This window comes from Numida meleagris, chromosome 23 (assembly GCF_002078875.1).
Source record: "Numida meleagris isolate 19003 breed g44 Domestic line chromosome 23, NumMel1.0, whole genome shotgun sequence".
Taxonomy (NCBI): Eukaryota; Metazoa; Chordata; class Aves; order Galliformes; family Numididae; genus Numida; species Numida meleagris.
In genome coordinates, this window is record NC_034431.1 from 339,742 (window position 1) to 355,692 (window position 15,951).

The 15,951-nt window shown below is 60.8% G+C and overlaps 2 protein-coding genes across 9 annotated transcripts; one reads left to right on the plus strand and one right to left on the minus strand.

The window, feature by feature from the left end:
- Positions 4,653–7,521, plus strand: ESAM (endothelial cell adhesion molecule; the record flags this gene model as incomplete). Its single annotated transcript, XM_021376373.1, has 6 exons — positions 4,653–4,958; positions 5,437–5,650; positions 5,725–5,880; positions 6,089–6,215; positions 6,306–6,444; positions 6,711–7,521. Coding segments are annotated over 6 exons (1,629 nt in total), but the record flags the coding sequence as incomplete, so codon positions are not given.
- Positions 7,951–15,822, minus strand: NRGN (neurogranin). Of its 8 annotated transcripts, XR_002432660.1 has the most exons (7): positions 15,565–15,582; positions 15,398–15,414; positions 15,147–15,309; positions 14,904–15,031; positions 11,177–11,307; positions 9,525–9,731; positions 7,951–8,073 (listed from the first exon to the last, which is right to left on the minus strand). XR_002432660.1 is itself a non-coding variant. In XM_021376144.1 (4 exons), exons 2-3 carry the CDS (start codon positions 11,189–11,191, stop codon positions 9,525–9,527), a joined length of 222 nt encoding a protein of 73 aa, XP_021231819.1. In that variant the 5' UTR covers positions 11,192–11,307; positions 14,904–15,026; the 3' UTR covers positions 7,951–8,073. The 8 variants fall into 8 exon arrangements, 3 of the variants coding, with proteins under 3 accessions (XP_021231819.1, XP_021231818.1, XP_021231817.1); XR_002432657.1 differs by having other exon boundaries at positions 15,147–15,414; positions 15,565–15,820; XR_002432658.1 differs by lacking the exon at positions 15,398–15,414 and having other exon boundaries at positions 15,547–15,793.

The window sequence follows — 15,951 nt, forward strand, 5'->3', positions numbered from 1 at the left end:
CGCTCCTGATGTCGCGGTGCCGCCCGTCGGGTGCTCTGGGAGGGGACGCTCGGGGTCGGGGGGGTCCCGCGGCTCCTCGCCCCGTGCCGCCCCGTGGGGCTGACCCCGCGCTGCGCTCGGTTCCCATCGGGGGCATTTCCCCGCCGATAATTCCCCCCTCCCGCTCGGCATCGAGCGGAAAAAAATCGATGTCTTTTTTTCCCGTCATCAAACCTGCCCCCCCCGCCCCCCCGCTGCCCCCAGGCTGCTCCGCCGTGCCCCGCTCTGGCCGTGGGGTTTTTCCCTTCTTTTGCCCTGTTCCTGCGGGTCGAAGGGGAGAGCTGCAGGCGCCGGGGTTGCTGCTGAGGGACGCGGCCCTTCGAGTTTCCTTCGAGGAGAAGGAAACGGCCCCGAAGACAATGGGGACAATGGGTGGTGTTTCCTCCCCAGCGGGGCGCTCCCTGCCCCCGGTAGAGCCGCTTTGTCGTCGTGCTGTTCCGTTTTTGTTGTTATTATTTAGGAGCGTTAATTGAAGGGTGGTGGGATGCGGTGCGCGGGTACAGGGATGCGGTGCTGCAGGAAGGACCCAGCTCACCCCTCTGAGTGCAGAAATACGGAGAAATGGTGACTTGGGACCCAAATTGGTGGGTTTGGGTGCTTTCCTAGAGTGACAGAACCAAACCTTCGCACCTGATGGGGTCTGCGTGGGATGACGGCAAAACAAATGATGGGGGAAAGATGGGAAGGAGGAAAGGAGAGTGGGGGTGATGCTGGGTGCCCACTGCTGTGTCCGTGTCCCCACGTCGGTGCTGAGCCGCAGGGGTTAAGCCGCCCGCTCGCGTCTATCTATAGCAAAGTCACATTTTTTTCCTGATTTTGGCTCTCCAGAGGATACGGCGCTTTCTGCCCCTGGGTCGTGAGAACGGCCGCCGTGTCCGTTCCCAACGGGTGCAGCGCAGCCCCTATCTGCCCGGTTATAAATAGTGCAGGACTGGGGGGACCAGCCCGGGGCCGGGTGGGTGCAGCGCTTCCTCGTGGGTCCCTTGACCTTTCTCGAGGCTCTCTGGGGCCGCTGTCCGTCCACATTCCCGCTCTGGCACCGTTTCCGCTCTGGAGGAGCACGTTCAATCCGAGCCGTCATCTCTCGGTTTAATTTCTGTCTCGGTTTCACATGGCCAAATCGCCTTAATCCTATAGAGCGAGGGCATCGGATGCAATCCGCCTCCAGCTCATTAATTCCCGGGTGGTTAGTGGCTTACAGGGTCCGCCGGGGGGCTGAGGCTTTGGGGAGGTTGCTTTTGTCATGAGCATGGTTCTGGGGCATTTGGATGGGAGAGGTGGCATTTGGGGCTGAAATAGTGGGATTTAGCCAGCGGGACACGGGATTTCCCTCAGGGGTCACAGTGCTCCATGCAGGTGCAGCAGTTCTCTATGGAGCAGCACTGGAGGTGTGCAGGGATTTAAAGGCTGTTTCCAAAGGAAAAAAACCCGGCAGATGGGCTCAGGCAGAGGAGCCCTCCCCGGGCAGGTGCTTAGCTCAGGGCGGTTGGATGAAATCGGTGTTTTTCATCCCAAACAGCAGCCGGCTGGCCCCCAGGGAAGGCAGCGCACGAAGGGCCTGCCCACCCCTCCCGCCGTTATGCATATGCACGCCCCAAGCAGCTTAATTTTTTCGATCTGGTTAAAGCATTAGGGGATTTGCAGAGGCGAGGTGGCTAAATCTGGAGCTGATGCCAACGGCAGCGCTGCGCACCGAAGGGTTCGGGGCTGCTCCCCGGGGACTGCGGCCCCACCAGAGCTCAGGCACCAGCTCTCGGAGGGAGATTCCTCCTGCACTGAGGGGCTGCGGGGCAGCTCCCCAAGAAAAAGCGCGATTTTGGATGCCAGCGCCCTCCAGCAAAGCAGTGCTCGTGCTTTGAGGACGACGTCGCCTCTGCCCCCCGTGCTGGGGGTGAGGATGAAGCCATGATCTTTTATCTGTCTCCGAGATTTAGAGATGTCAGAGCTGTGCTGTGGGCACAGTGCTGTTGGGTTGTCAGTAGGTTTCAGAGTTGCTCCTAACAGCAAAGGGAGCCAGGCCCATGGTGAGCAGCGTGGGTCAGCCGTGATTTAGGCATTTCCACAGTGACGGGTGCTCGGTGTCAGCGGGGAGGGATGGAGCTGCTGCAAGAATCCGTCCACTGAGCTTCACTGCACGGGGAAAACAGCCCGGGCTGGGCAAACTGGGACAGCTGGAGGCTGGTCCTGGGGCTCGCTGCTGGAAAAACAACCCAATGACACAGGCACTGGGTGCAGAGCTGTTTGCTCATGGCCATGGTATCCTGTGAGTAATGATGGATGTATTTGTCGCTTCCTCTATCTCTGAAAGGTTTCAGGGCTTGATCTTGAGGCCAAGTCAATGGGACGTTCCTGGGGCTGGTGCCAAGAGCGTGCTGCCCAAGGGCTTTGCTATCGCTGCTGCCCAGGCACCGCTCAGCCCCATTCCACCTTAACTTTGCCACAGCGTGTGGTTTTCGCTGTACTTTATGCAGGTCAGACCGATGCTGGCGGGTGAAAATGCGGCGTTTCCATGGGGTGAGGAGCGCGGGTAACGGTCCCCAGTCAGCGCTTTGTGCTGCCAGCACACACAGCTGTGGGACGGCGCGATCCCATCTCCCACATCAGACCCAAGGAATGCCACCACGGGAGGAGCTCGGCCCATCCGTGCCGTTAGGGAGCCATGCTCTGCGATGTTATTTTAAAGTATTCTTTTATTTTCACGACGCTCTTTGCATCCCTGCAACCTGTGCCGCCGCCTCCGGCGCGGTTTTCCCCCCTGGGTAGGACTTAAGGTTTTATGTGCTTAGGTCGGGTTTAGCTATTTTAGGAGCGGAGGTGTCTGCCCTCGCCCGGCCCCCGCCGTCCCCTCTGCTCCTTGGCCGGAGCCGCCCCAGGAGGGCCCGGGGGGGTCGGGCGCTATCGGCCGGGGCAGCGCTTCCTGCGCGGGGCTGCGGGCGCCGTGCGGGGGGGAAGAGCGGATGCGCGGAGGAGGCTAAAAATACCCCCGGGCACCGCGATGTCATCTGGAAAGATCCTGGAGGAGTTTCTGTGTGAGGGGAAGGGGCGGGGGGGGCAAGGATCTGGGGGGGCTGCGCCTGGGAGCGCGTTACTCCGGGAGTTAACCCAAGCAGGCGGTGCCCCGATGCCCAATTTTTTCCATTTGCTCCTTTTCCCCTTTTTGCTGCAAAACCAGAAGATTTGCCCCAAATCGCGGCAGGGATGGAGCGCAGCCCCCCACGTTCTCCCTGCTCCCGAGCATCCCGGGGGTGAGGACATGGGACGTGGGGCAGCCGGGCCGCGCCGGGTCAGCGGAGCCGCAGGTTCCTCATCCCCAGATGCGGACCCATCCCGGGTGCCCGACCTCGCCTGAGCAGATTATTTTCCAGCTGATCCTTTTCAGAGCAAAGCTGGGAAATAATCCCCTCTGCAGCCGGGCACCCCCTCCCTGACCCACCCCGGTCCCCCCTGCTGGCTGCGTTTTTGGGGGTGGGTGCTGGGGGTGTCTCGCTCCAGTTTATAGGACGGAGAGGAGGTTCTTTCCATATACGCATACCCGATGGTGAGATGAAGACACAGCGGGTCAAATGTTTGCCTGACCGGTTTATCACAAATCCTGTTGCTTAGGGAGATGGGGAAGGGAAGGCGGGCGATAGAAAAGGGGTAGGAAATAAAAGCAAGGAGTCCTTGTGGAAAGCAAGAGAGAGAGAGAGTCCCTGCCGTGGGTCCAGTGCTGCTCGTGCTGCCTCCGCTGATCTCAGGAACTCGCCCAGTCCCTGCAGGGGACGGGAGGAAGCCAGGGAGCTTCGCAGCAGGCAGGGCCCGGGGGCTTCATCCCTAGGAGGTTTTTTCTCTTAGGGAATTCCTCCATCAAAGGTTTCTTTTCTTTGGGAGTTCTTCTCCTCCCAAGGTTCTTAGTTTACTGGGGACCTTTTATCCCCCACTTTTCTCAGCTGTTTTTTTCTTCTTCTTCTGTTGGTGTGACACATCTGGCCCGGCAGATAAGCCAGCAGGGAGCAGTGCCTTCATTGCCGTGCACAAGTGTTATTGCCTTTTGCCGTGGTCAGCTCCTTCAGGCTGCACCCCCGAAAAAGGCTGCTTGTCCCAGTTCTGCTTCTCTTTACCATCGTAAGCAGAAGTGCTGTGGCACGGTGACACCCACTGCTCGCCCCCCCGGATAATTCGCAGTTGTCAGTCAGAGTCCTATCACCAAAAAGGCCCCACGAAGCGAAACGAGCTTTGAGCCAAAGAAACAGCTGTTGTCTTCCACAGGGGGACACTTTGCGGGGGCTTTGTCACCGTCACCATCAGCAATCCCCGCTTAGTACCTGCAGGGGGTGCAAAATGCTGGGGGTGTGAAGCGATGCGGGGTGCAGCGCTGGGGCAGGTGTTGCCTGGGTGTCCCCAGAAGAGCTCAGGTGGGGATTGCGGGGGTAGCTCCATGGCAGCGCCGTGCGGAGCCTTTTGGGGAGCAGGGGTCCGTCCCCAGTGCCCCCGGGCGGGGGCTTCCTGTGCTGTCGGTGGGAAGCGGCCGTGGGAGGAAGGCTTTGTTCTGCATCCGGAGAGCCCTTCCCGTCGCGGGGAAGGAGGAGACGTTTCCTCCCAGCTCAGCCTCCGGGCGATAACGGCATTTTTCTTTTCCTTGCATTGGAACAGGGAGTTGTTCTAACAATTGGTGGGGTTTGTTTTTTTGTTGGTTTTTTCTTTTCTTTGTTTTCTGTTTTATTTTGGTTTTGTACAACTGGCACCCGGGGCTGAGACGTGTCCCGTTTTCCTGCTGGGCAGGTGTCTGCTCAGCTGTGCTGGAGGTGCACGTGGGAACGGGCTCTGTCTACTCAGTGGAAGGGGAGGGAGCCGTGCTGCCCGCCTGGTACACCAGCAGCTCGCAGAAGAAGCCCTACATCAGCTGGATACTGAAAAAGGCAGCTGCTGAGCACTTCCAGGTGATGAGGATGGAGTGGGGGCAAGCATGGAAGTGTCTGAAATGCCGCCTGAGTTGCCCATGGTGGTGAGGTGCCCATTATGAGGGAATGCTCATGGTACCCACAATGGGGGGAGATGTCCATGATGAGGAGATGCTCATGGTGCCCATGTTGGGGAGGGGACCACGATGGGGAGATGCACACGATGCCCATGATAAGGGGGATGCTTGAGGTGCCCATGAAGGGAGGTCCCTGTGATGAGGGGATGCTGCTGGTCCCCATGTTCGGGAGATGATGAAGAGGTGCTCATGGTGCCCATGATGGAGAGGTACCCACAATGGAGAGATGCCCAATGGTTCAATGCTGTGGATGCTCAGAGTACGAGTGAGAGTGGAGGAGGCTCATGCAGCCACTGGTGCACCCCAAAATAGGATCTGGGAGGAATTCCCCTCCTGCAGTGCCATCCAGATTTGTACAAGCAGGCGTTTGCTCCCTGCAGATCCTGACGTACCTGGACGGGGAGGTGAAAGTGGAGGAGACAGAGCTGAAGCCCCGGGTGGGGTTCCTGCACCCTGTCCTCACCCACAACATCTCGCTTTTCATCAATGCCACACGGGAGCAAGACTCGGGCCAGTACATATGCTCTGTCAATGTGGTGGATGACATCATCAGCCCGATCAGGAACATGGCCATAATCAACCTCACGGTGCTGGGTAAGGACCCGCAGGGTGTCCTGCGTCCCCCGGTGCCCCCTGTGTTGGGACTGACGCTGATCCGGTGCCCGCAGTGCCGCCGGCCCCCCCCGCCTGCAGGCTGAAGGGCAGCCCCACGGTGGGAGCCAACGTGACGCTGAGCTGCGCCTCGCAGAAGGGCAAACCCTCGCCCACGTACAGGTGGCAGCGCCAGGAGCCCACCAAGCAGGTCTTCTTTCCCCCCGCTCAGGGTAAGGTGGGCTGCGGGGGGGGGAACACCCTGGAAGGGTTTGGAGGGGGGAGAGGTGGAGGGGGTGGATTTGTCCCCTTAGCTCTGCCTGCCCCCAGCGCTGCTGAGCTTCCCCTTAACTGCGCCCGCTCCCATCCCCGCTGCACTGGGAGCTGTGTGGTGGGGTGGGCGGGCGACCACGGGACAGCGCTCCGATTTCTGCCCCGCAGACCGGGCCAAGGGCACCCTGAAGCTGACGAACCTCTCGCTGGACATGTCGGGCCTCTACGAGTGCGAGGCAGAGAACCGAGCGGGTTCGGCCAAGTGCAGCATCATCCTGGAGGTGCACTCAAGTGAGTAGGTGTCCGCAGGGCTGGGGAGAGGGGCCCAGTCCCCGCGGTGGGACAGGCGAGAGGCAAAGAGCTCCCCCCACCTCTGTCCTGGCAGCGAGCGACGGGGCCGTCATCGCGGGCGCTGTGCTGGGCTCCGTGGGCGCGCTGGCCACCGTCGCCGTCTTCGCTCAGCGGGTGCTCGGCTACCGGAGGAAGAAACGCGACGGGCAGGAGGAAGCGGCCAACGAGATCAAGTGAGGGCAGCCCCGCGGAGCGGGTTCCACCGGGGCTCAGCGATAACGGGAGGAGGAGGAGGATGGCCTCGGTGCGGCCGTCATTAGGCTTCAGAGCCAACACGGGTCTTTCCCCCCGTTGCTCCCCTCCCTGTGGGTGAATCCCTTTGTATCCCCCACATGGAGGGGCTCCTGCAGCTCAGCAGCGCTGGGGGGGCATCATCCTATGGTGGGGGGGGAATAGCCACACTTCCGGCAGCCTGTCTCACCTTCTCCCCTCTCCGCAGGGAAGACGCCGTGGCCCCCAAAACCCCCACCTGGACGCGGACCCCCCCTGCAGACACCATCTCCAAGACCAGCACCTTGTCCTCCATCGTGGGTGCCCGGGACAGACCCTACGGGGCCTCCCCCCCCTCCGACACTGCCTCGGTCCTCACCGCTGCTGGCAGCTACCGGGGACCCCCCCGGGCCAGGGCGCATCCCCCCGCCACCAACGGGGCCCCCTGGCGCCCACCGCAGCCCCTTGCCCCCTCGGGGGGGCTGCCCCCCTCCAGCCTGGCGCGGGCAGGAGCCGTCCCCGTCATGGTGCCCGCCCAGAGCCGGGCCGGCTCCTTGGTGTGACCCCCCCAGAAATAGGCTGTTCCCCTTGGCGCCCTGCCCTGCCCGCTTTTGGGGCTTTTTTACCCTTTTTTCCTTTTTTTTTTCTTCATTTTTTTGTAAAGACGCCTGGAGCAGCCGGACTTGTCCTGCAGTTGTTTAATGGGTGCGGGAGCTGCCCCGCTCTGCTCTGGGGGGGCCGCGTCTCCCCGCCGATGCCAGCGCCCCGAACTGGCCCTGCTTGGGGGGGGGGGGGTCCGCTTTTTTATATGTATCGATGGAAATGGGATATTTTTCATAAAAGAGCATTAAAAGTGTTGGGGAAAGGGTGGGAGGTGGCGACAGGGGGAGGAGGGGCGGGGAACATTTTTTTTTAGTTTTTTTTGTGATTAAAATGCTTTTGGGTGACTTTGTGAGGGTGCAGCGGGTTGATGGCCCCGTGTCCCTTGGGGTGATGTCACATGGCTGTGTGACGTCACACGGGGAGCCTCCAGGGTGCCCCATCACGCCCATTGTCCCTCATCGCGACATCACAGCGCTGTGCATGGTGGCACGGGGTCACAGTGCGCGTGTGTCCCCACAGAGGCTGGCTCGTGCTGCACGACCTGGGCTGGCTGTCCCAGGTCCCTCGGTGATGTCACACCCACCCATATGATGTCACAGCAGCCACCACGCGCCTGTTGGAGATGTCTCGCCAGCACCAGCTCCCACTCACCCGTGACATCACACCGTGCCACACATGCGGGTGTGACATCATGACAGCCACCACGTGCCCAGCAGTGATGTCACACGTCTGTACAGTGCCGTGGGTGACATCACGCTGGACATGGCTCTGACTGGTGACACCACGCCGTCCACCCACAGTGTCACATCTCTCTCCCCCACAGAGTGACACTGCGACGTCCCCTCGGCGCCAAGGACAGCGCGGCCGCTGGCAGGGACCTTTATTGGGGCTGGAGTGGGGGGGGGTGGGGGACGCATGCTGGGGTGGTATGGGGAGAAGCGGGGGCTCCTCAGCAGCGGGGGGGCTCGGCGGGGGGAATCCGGCAGGGCCTGCAAGCAAGGAGAGAGCAGAGCGGTCAGTGGAGTGCACGGGGCTGCCTGCACCCTGCACCCAGCCGCTGCAGCCTGCACCCTTTCCATGCTTGCCTGCACCCTGCTCCTGCTCCTCACACCTCGTACCTTGCACCCCGGCCCTGCTCCCTGGTCCTGCACTTTGCTTCTGCATCCTGCACCTTCTCCATGCCCTGCTTGCACCCTGCCTGCGCCCTCTCCCTGCAATTTCTACGACTCCCTCCAGCCCTGTCCCTGCAGCCAGTGCACCAGGAGCCTTTGGGGTCAAGGGGCTCACATCCCTGCCTTGGACACTCCAGGGGCAAAGGACTTTGGCAAGAAACAGAACCCAGCACAGATTGGCTGGAGCTCACACAAGGATGAGTCCCTGCATGGGTCACCCAGCGAGGCAGCCCTAGTGACCCTCATGGCCCTAACAGGCTCCACAGACCCTGCAATTTGTAGCTGCATCCCTGCTTCGTCTTCACTGAATTTTCACTGCAGCCCCATCATATCCCCAGTCCATCCCCACTACATCTTTATGGAATCCTTATTGCAGCTCTACTACAGTCCCATGCATGTCCATTTCAACCCACTGCACCTGACTGCACGTCCACTGCATCCCAAGTCCATCCCCACTACACTCTCATTGAATTCCAGATGCATCGCTACCACAGTCCCACTGCATCCTCACTGAAACCCTACCGCATCCCTCCCACAGCCCCACTGTCTCTGTACAGCATCACCTTCACCTGCACGGCATCTTAGTTGCATTCCGGTCATCCCCATTCCATCCCCACTGCATTCCAGTTGCATCTCCAGTGTTTTCCTAGTGCACTCCCAGTTGAATCCCCAGTGCATCCCTGTTCTATCCCCCCTGCATCCCAGCTGCATTCCCAAGTGCAGTCTCATCCCATTCCTATTGCATCCCGAGTTGCATTCTCAGTGCATCCCCATTCCATCCCAGGTTGTGACCCCACTGCATCCCCTCTCCAGCTCCACTGCCTCCCACCTGCAGCCGCACCGCCTCCCCCATCCCCATCCCTGTGCAGAGCTGGGGGGCAGTGGGACACCACAGCTGCTGACCCCAGGGCCACGGGACCGTTCCCTGTTCCCCATGCACCCCCAGCCCCACAGCCCGGCGCCGTGGGTGCTTTTAAATTTCCCTTTTCCTGCCAGGAGACTGTGACACAGGCTTTTAAAAATAGCATGTGCTGAGGCGAGGCGTTTGGGGTGGTGTTGCTAAGGGAGAAATTCAATTCAAATCTAGGGCTTCGCCTTCCCCGCCGTTCCTATGCTAACTACTACGGAGCGCCCGCAGAATTAGGGCAGGCAGCGCTGCTGAGCTCCTGCAAGGAGAGCTCCATCGCAGCAGCCCAGCGGGACGGGATGGAAGGATGCTCGGAGCTGGAGAGAACAGAATTTGGGGATGGGGGTGAGGGCTGCGGTACCTAGTCGCCGTTGCGGAGGTCTCCGCCACGGGTGCTGTTGGCGCACTCGGCATCCTTGGCTTTCCGGTCCATCTCCCCCCCCTTGATCTTCTTGCGGGTCATGTGCCCACGGAAGCTGGCCTGGATCTTGGCCGCCGCCGCGTTGGCATCGGGGTCATCCAGGGGGATGTCCAGGATGTCCTCATCCAGCTTCGTGCAGGCGCCCTCCTGCTGGCAGCGAGCGGCCGTTACGGGGGCACGGCCCTGGGGGCCCTGGGGGCCGGGGTGTGTGCGGGTGACGGTGCGTGGCTGCAGCGTGGGAAAGGTGCTGCCATCCCACAAAGTACAGAAAAGCGATGGGGAAACCGGGGAGAGGTGGGGGAAGCGATTGCATTGACGCCCTGCTGGAAACGCACACCCCGTGCACTGCACCCTGACCCCGCAGCATCCCCGTCGTGCAATGCCCCCAGCAGCCCCCGAGCCCGGCGCTCCATGCACAGTGCTTGCAGCCAGGGGCAATAATTCACACTATCACCTCTGAGGAACAAAAATGAGTGAAAAACAGAGGGGAAAAAGCACCCAACACCCAAATGGGACCAGCGGCATCCCACTGCCACTGCATCACTGCGTCACTCTGCCCTGAGCTCATCAGGACTTTTGGGAGAGTTCTGGGGGCTCTTTGGGAGCAAGGGGATGGTGGCCACAGGGCATTCACCCACGAGAGAAAGCAGCCGGGGCCGATTCACGCCGAGGGGTGGTCAGTGCCTTGCAGGAGCTGGGGACACCACAGTGACCGTGCCCTGTGCCTCCGGGGAGGTGGCACGCGGTGGCACTGCAAGGTGCTGCTGTGGCAGTGGGGAGGGTGTCAGGAGCTTAAGTGACAGAGCTGGGGGGAAATGCGATCATTGGGGTGGAAATGTTACAGCTGAGGTGGAAATGTTACAGCCAGAGGGGAAATCCTATAGCCAGGGAAGGAATTTTATACTCAGTGGGGAAACCCTATATCCACGGGGGGAAATTCTATATCCGCAGGGACAATTTGTATATCCATGGGGGAAATCCTGTCCCCAGGGAGGGCTCTGCCGCCCTGCAGGCAGGCAGCAGTGCTGTGATGCTGGCAGAGCAGGAGGGTTAAAAAAGAGGGAGAAGGAGAAAAAAATGGGGAAAAGGGGAGAAAAAGGGAGAAAGGGGAAAGCCGTGTGCTCTTCCGGCAGATGAGCTCCGTGCCCAGGTCGGGGGCTGGCTGCACGGGGCTCGCTGAGCGGTGCAGCAGTCACCTCTTTCCAAAGCAGCAAGCAGCCGCTTCGCCCCTCGTCCGTAGGAAACCTCTGCTCCTCCTGGGGAGCCTTTCTGGGGAGGCAATGCTGAATAAGAGCAGAACGAGGTGTCTGCGTGCTGGGCTTGGGGCTGCTGCCCACTCTGCCCTGGTGGGATGCCGTGCAAACCTGGCGGCAGGAGGTTTTGGGTGCTGTCCCCTGAGCACCCCGCGAGCAGCAGCGTTTTGGGGTGCCAGGCGCAGGGGTGCAGCACCCACGCTCCTGCAGCACTGCTCCTGCAACAGCACAAAGCACGGCTCCGCGGGAAAACAAAAAGCAAACCACCACCACCACCACCAAAAAGCAAAATAATAATCATACTAATTACAATCGAGCAGAAAGCGGGAGGGTACGTACGTTGCAGCAGTCCATGGCGGTGCGGGGCTCGCTCTCAGCACAGGTGGCAAGTTGAGCGGAGCCGCTTGCCTACGTAATGCGCTTCCTCGGGGCGCGCCGCTCAGCCCACCTCCCCACCAGCACTGCTGCTCCTGCCAGGATCGGGATTCAGCTTTTCAATTTTTTTTTCTCCTTCTCTCTCTCTCTCTTTTTTTTTTTTGCCTCCTCCAATTTCTCTCCCAGCGACTCCCCTCGCCTCCGACTCCCTCCTAACGCTTAAAGGAGCCGGCAGCCCATGCCAGAGCTTCATGCAATATAAATCCCGCAGCACGGAAGATGCTATCAAATATTTAATGGGACGGGGCGCGCTGGGCACTGTGCCCACAGCCAAGAGCAGGGCGGGGGGAGGCTGCGTTTGTTCCCAGTGGAGCTGATTTCACTGTGGACATGGGGGCTGGGGTGCACAGGGTCACACACACCTGCAGCAAGTGGGGTTGATGTGACTTTTTTGGGGTGACAGGGTGAATTTTTAGGGGGTGATGTGACTTTTCAGGGGTGATGCTGAGCCCTCAGGCTGGGTGCTTCACCCCCGGCTGTGTTTTTGCAGGAGCAGAGGGAAATCTTCCCACACCAGGTCTGACCTACTTAGTGCTGGGCCCCGGAGGAGGGCACGGATGAGGATGGTGAGGACGGGTGGTCACGGTGGCCACACTCACAGCAGCATCCCACCCCCAACTTTGGGGTATTTTCTAGCAAAACATACAAACCCATCCATCTTTGGGGGTGTCGTGCCCATCCCTTGGGCCACACTGCCACTAGGGGCTATGAGGAGCCCCAGAGCGGCTCAGGGGGTGCAGCCACAGCCCCCCGCATCGCCCACCTCACACGCCTCTAATCCGGGTTTGGGGTTGCTAAGCAACCACACAACTCGCCTGTGGGCTCCGCACAGTGATGCTGGCTCTGGCCAGCCCCCGAAACACGCTGTGGCCCCCCAGAGCCCAGTGGGGACGGGTGCCCCCGGGCAGGCTGCCTACAGGGCTGGCCCCACCACCCAGTCAGGGCTCTTGTTGCAGCGACCTTCCCATTGCCGTCAGCTGGCGTCATCAGTGTCCCTGTCACCATCACGGTGGTCAGCACCTCTGTCCCGTTGTCATCACTGTCCCTGTTCCTGTCACTGTCACAGTTCCCACTGTTGTTACTGGCCCTGCTGGATCTTCATCACTGTTCCCATCACCACTCCCACTCCCATCATGATCCCCATCTCCACTGCTGTCCCTGTCCCCATTTCTGTCCCCATCAGTATCCCTGTCCTTTTCACCATTCCTGTCCCCATCCCCTCCATCATTCTCATCCTTGTTCCCATCCCAAACTCAACACCATCATTATCTGTCTCCATCACCATCATCATCCTTGCTCCATCATTGCTCCTACCACCACCATCTGTCCCCATCCCTGTTCCTATCACCATCTCTGTTTCCATTCCCAACACTCTTTATCCCTGTCCCCATCCTCTCCCATCATAATTGTCCCTGCCCCCCTCCCTATCCCTGTGCTCCTCCCCATCCCTGTACCCCTCCTTGTCCCTTCTCCTTACCTCCATACCCATCCCTGCTCCCATTCCCATCACTGCCCCTGTTCTCTCCCTGTCTATCTGTCCCTGACCCCATCTCCGTTCCCGTCTCAGTATCTCCATCCTGCCCTAGGAGGGGTTGGGGGGGTTATCCACAGCCGCCTCCAGGTGCAAGCACTTGCAGTGGCACGCAGGTTGCAGGGCTGAGCATCCCTTGAATCCCCGCAAGCTGCTTGCGCCCGCTCTCCCTAGCGGAGCCACTTTCAAATCCCTGCAAATGCCACCTCTTCCCACCAGCACAGGGAAAAAATAGCTGCGCTCTCAGCACCGATCTGCTCCCGAAAGCCTGCTCCAGCTTCCAGACAAAGGCTGCACTGCTCAGCCGGTGTTTTCAGATGGGAAACCAATCCCCTTCTCTTTTTAGAGCTTCCGGATTGATCGCTGGCTCCTGGCAAGGCAAGAGAAAGCATTTCTGGGGAGCTAAGCAGAGTCAGGGTGATGGGTGCATCGAGAGGATGGCTCCAGGAAAATCTGTGCTAATGGGAAACCTCAAAAATCGCTGTTCAAAACGCTGGGAGCATCATCCCACTACCTGTCAAACCTGTAAAATCCCCCAGTGTAAGGGATCCGGGGAATGTTTTGGCTCTGGACCCTCAAAACCAGCTCCATCCGCAGCTCCCCAGTCCTGGCAGAGTCACCGATCGCCACGAATCCCGCAGGCTGCGGAGGAGGGACGCAAAATGCCAGAACATTTCTAATCATTAGCAGCATTTTGAGCCCGTGCCAGCCTCTGCATTCTCCTCCCCGTGCTGTTGCTCACAGGGAGGGCCCCCCAAAAACCACCCGCCCTGAGCAATGCTTTCCAGGCACTCAGCAACGCCTAAGCATCACCCTGGGATGCAGAATAACGCATAACCCACGGGATGGAAATGGGTGACAAGCCCCAACCTGGGGACATGCCGGCACAACAACACGGAGTTGGCACCGAACCCTTTGGGGAGCAGGGCTGGCAGCCGGCGAGGCAGCGCAGGGTCAGGGCACAGCGGCTGGCACCAGCCCTGCACGGGGTCCCCGCCAGCTGTCCCCATCCCTCCTTCCTGTTTTTCTCAGCCTGCATATGGCTGCTCCCGACGCCAGCGCTGCAAGGCGGCATGGCTTCCTTCCGAGGTGAGCCTGGGGGGACTGCAGCTCCCTCCAAATTGAGCGGCCCCCCCATTGCCCTTCACCCACTTCTCACCCCATCGTCCATTTTTCAGGGCTTTGATTTTTGCCTGGATTTCACCGTCGCTTCCCAAACGCATCCAGGAGGACCCACAGAACCCCCCCAGACTGCTGCAGAGATACAGCGGCATCTCAGCACATTATCCCCACTCTTTGTGGGGGGTAGTGGAAGAGGAGCAATGTCACATCCCTCCTTCTCACAGGGACAATATTAAATTTTGACAACCTCCAGGGATGCAGGGGCCTAAATATAGAGCATTAAATACCATCTCAAGGCGCACGCCTTTACAGAGCATTTTCCCCCTCTCTCGGTCGTGCTGGAAGGGCACGGCTCCTAACACTGAGCTTTTAGGGGAGAAACCTCAGGTGAGAGCTGCTAATAACAGCAGGGACCTGGGGAGAGAATTATTGGAGGCATTTTATTAAGTTCTCATTACGCAAGTGCCTTGGCGGCAGTGTAGGAGATAGCTTTCTGCCCTGCGAGACCGCCTGGAAGGGAAATTTAGGTTTTCCAATCGTGGCTCCTCATTTTGGGTCAGGATGTTTCCAAATGGGGGATGAGGCGCCCACTCGGGCTGGGTCCCAGCGGAGCTGTCCCGGTTACAGGGTGCCCTTGGGGCCCGATGTGGGGCAGAGGTAGGGGGGCTCAGAGGCTCTGCGCAGCCCCCACAGCTCCCTTCGCGTGCAGTAGCCCCGGAACGCAGCCTGGATTTTCGTAGCAGCTTCTTGAGATGTCAGGAGCTCAGCGCCCAGGTCTTCATCCCGAGGGCCGCGCTGCTCAGGAGGAACAGGGGCGGGCGGGGGGCAGCTTAACGCCCCCCAGGCACCACGGATGGCCACAGAGTGACCCGGGGAGGGGTGAGGGAACTGCAGGGCTGAAGGAGCAGGGCTGAAGGAGCACTGGTTTGGGCTGGACTAGCTGCACTGTGGGCATGGGGACAGCCCGGAGCTGCTCACCTGGAGCTCCCGCACCGTGCCGGCAGTCACAGCGCTGCTCTGCGGCGCCTCGGCCTCCTCACCCTGGGCCTCCACGCCCTTGCTCTCCACGTCCCTGGTCTCCTCGGTCCTTTGGGGAGCAGAGCTCTCTAGGAAGAAAGTGTGACCTGAGGGCAGGGCGGGCCGGGCACCCCGGGATGCGCACAACGGGGGGGGATCGCAGGGGACACAGCAGGGCCGGGCCAAGGTGCGGGGCCCACTCACGCTCCCTCTCAGCCAGCAGCGCCTGGAAGTAGTTGGTGATGAAGCCCAGCACGTCGTCGGGCTGCGCCCGCAGCACCTCCCGGGCCATCCCCTGCAGCACCTCCTCGAGGCCGGCGGGCAGCACGGGGGCGCTCCGGGAGCTGCGAGCCGACATGGCGGCCACCTGCGAGCGGAGAGAGCGGGACTCGAACCCGCGGCCCAACCGCCGGCAGGAGGTCCTGCGGGACCGCCAGGGGGCGCTGCCCGCTCCCCTCGGTGTCCGTCGCGCCTGCGCAGAGCCGCCCGCGGCGTTGGTGAGGGTGAGAAGGGGTCGCGTGCGGCGCGGGGGGGGGGCGAGCAGCAGTGCCCGGCCGCCGCCCTCAGCCCGATTCCGCGTTCTCGGCCTCACTCCGTTCTTTACCCCCTGCCCCGGTCCTACCAGACTGCGCCGCTCGGAGCTGTGAGGCGGCCCTGTGTCACCTAGCAACGGCAAGAGCGGAGACGCCCGCCTGGCCACGCCCCCAAGCGGTGACCACGCCCCCTCTCGGCAGTGGCCACGCCCCCGCAGCGCGGTCTGTGCTTCCATCCCGCACCTCTAAAATTAGCCGGGTACTTCGCAGTGTCACACCCCCGAGCTGCTCCCGCACGCCTGTTCTCCCCCCCGCTCCTGCTCCGACCCATATTTGTCTTTGAGCACTTCTTGTCACCCTTCCCCTTCTCGCCTTGCTGCTGCTCCCAGGAGAAACCTGGGCTCCTTCCTTCCCCCACCCCTGGCCCCCATTGCCCCCTCCTGCTGCAACACCAGGACGAACTCTTGGGGAAGAAG

Coding starts and splice junctions, on each gene's coding strand:
- NRGN (XM_021376142.1), bottom strand. CDS start 15,711: ATGGAAGCACAGACCGCGCTGCGGGGGCGTGGCCACTGCCGAGAGGGG. Junction 15,032..15,146: donor GCTGCTGGCTGAGAGGGAGC/GTGAGTGGGCCC, acceptor CTTTCTTCCTAG/AGAGCTCTGCTCCCCAAAGG. Junction 14,721..14,903: donor GCACGGTGCGGGAGCTCCAG/GTGAGCAGCTCC, acceptor CCTCCTGAGCAG/CGCGGCCCTCGGGATGAAGA.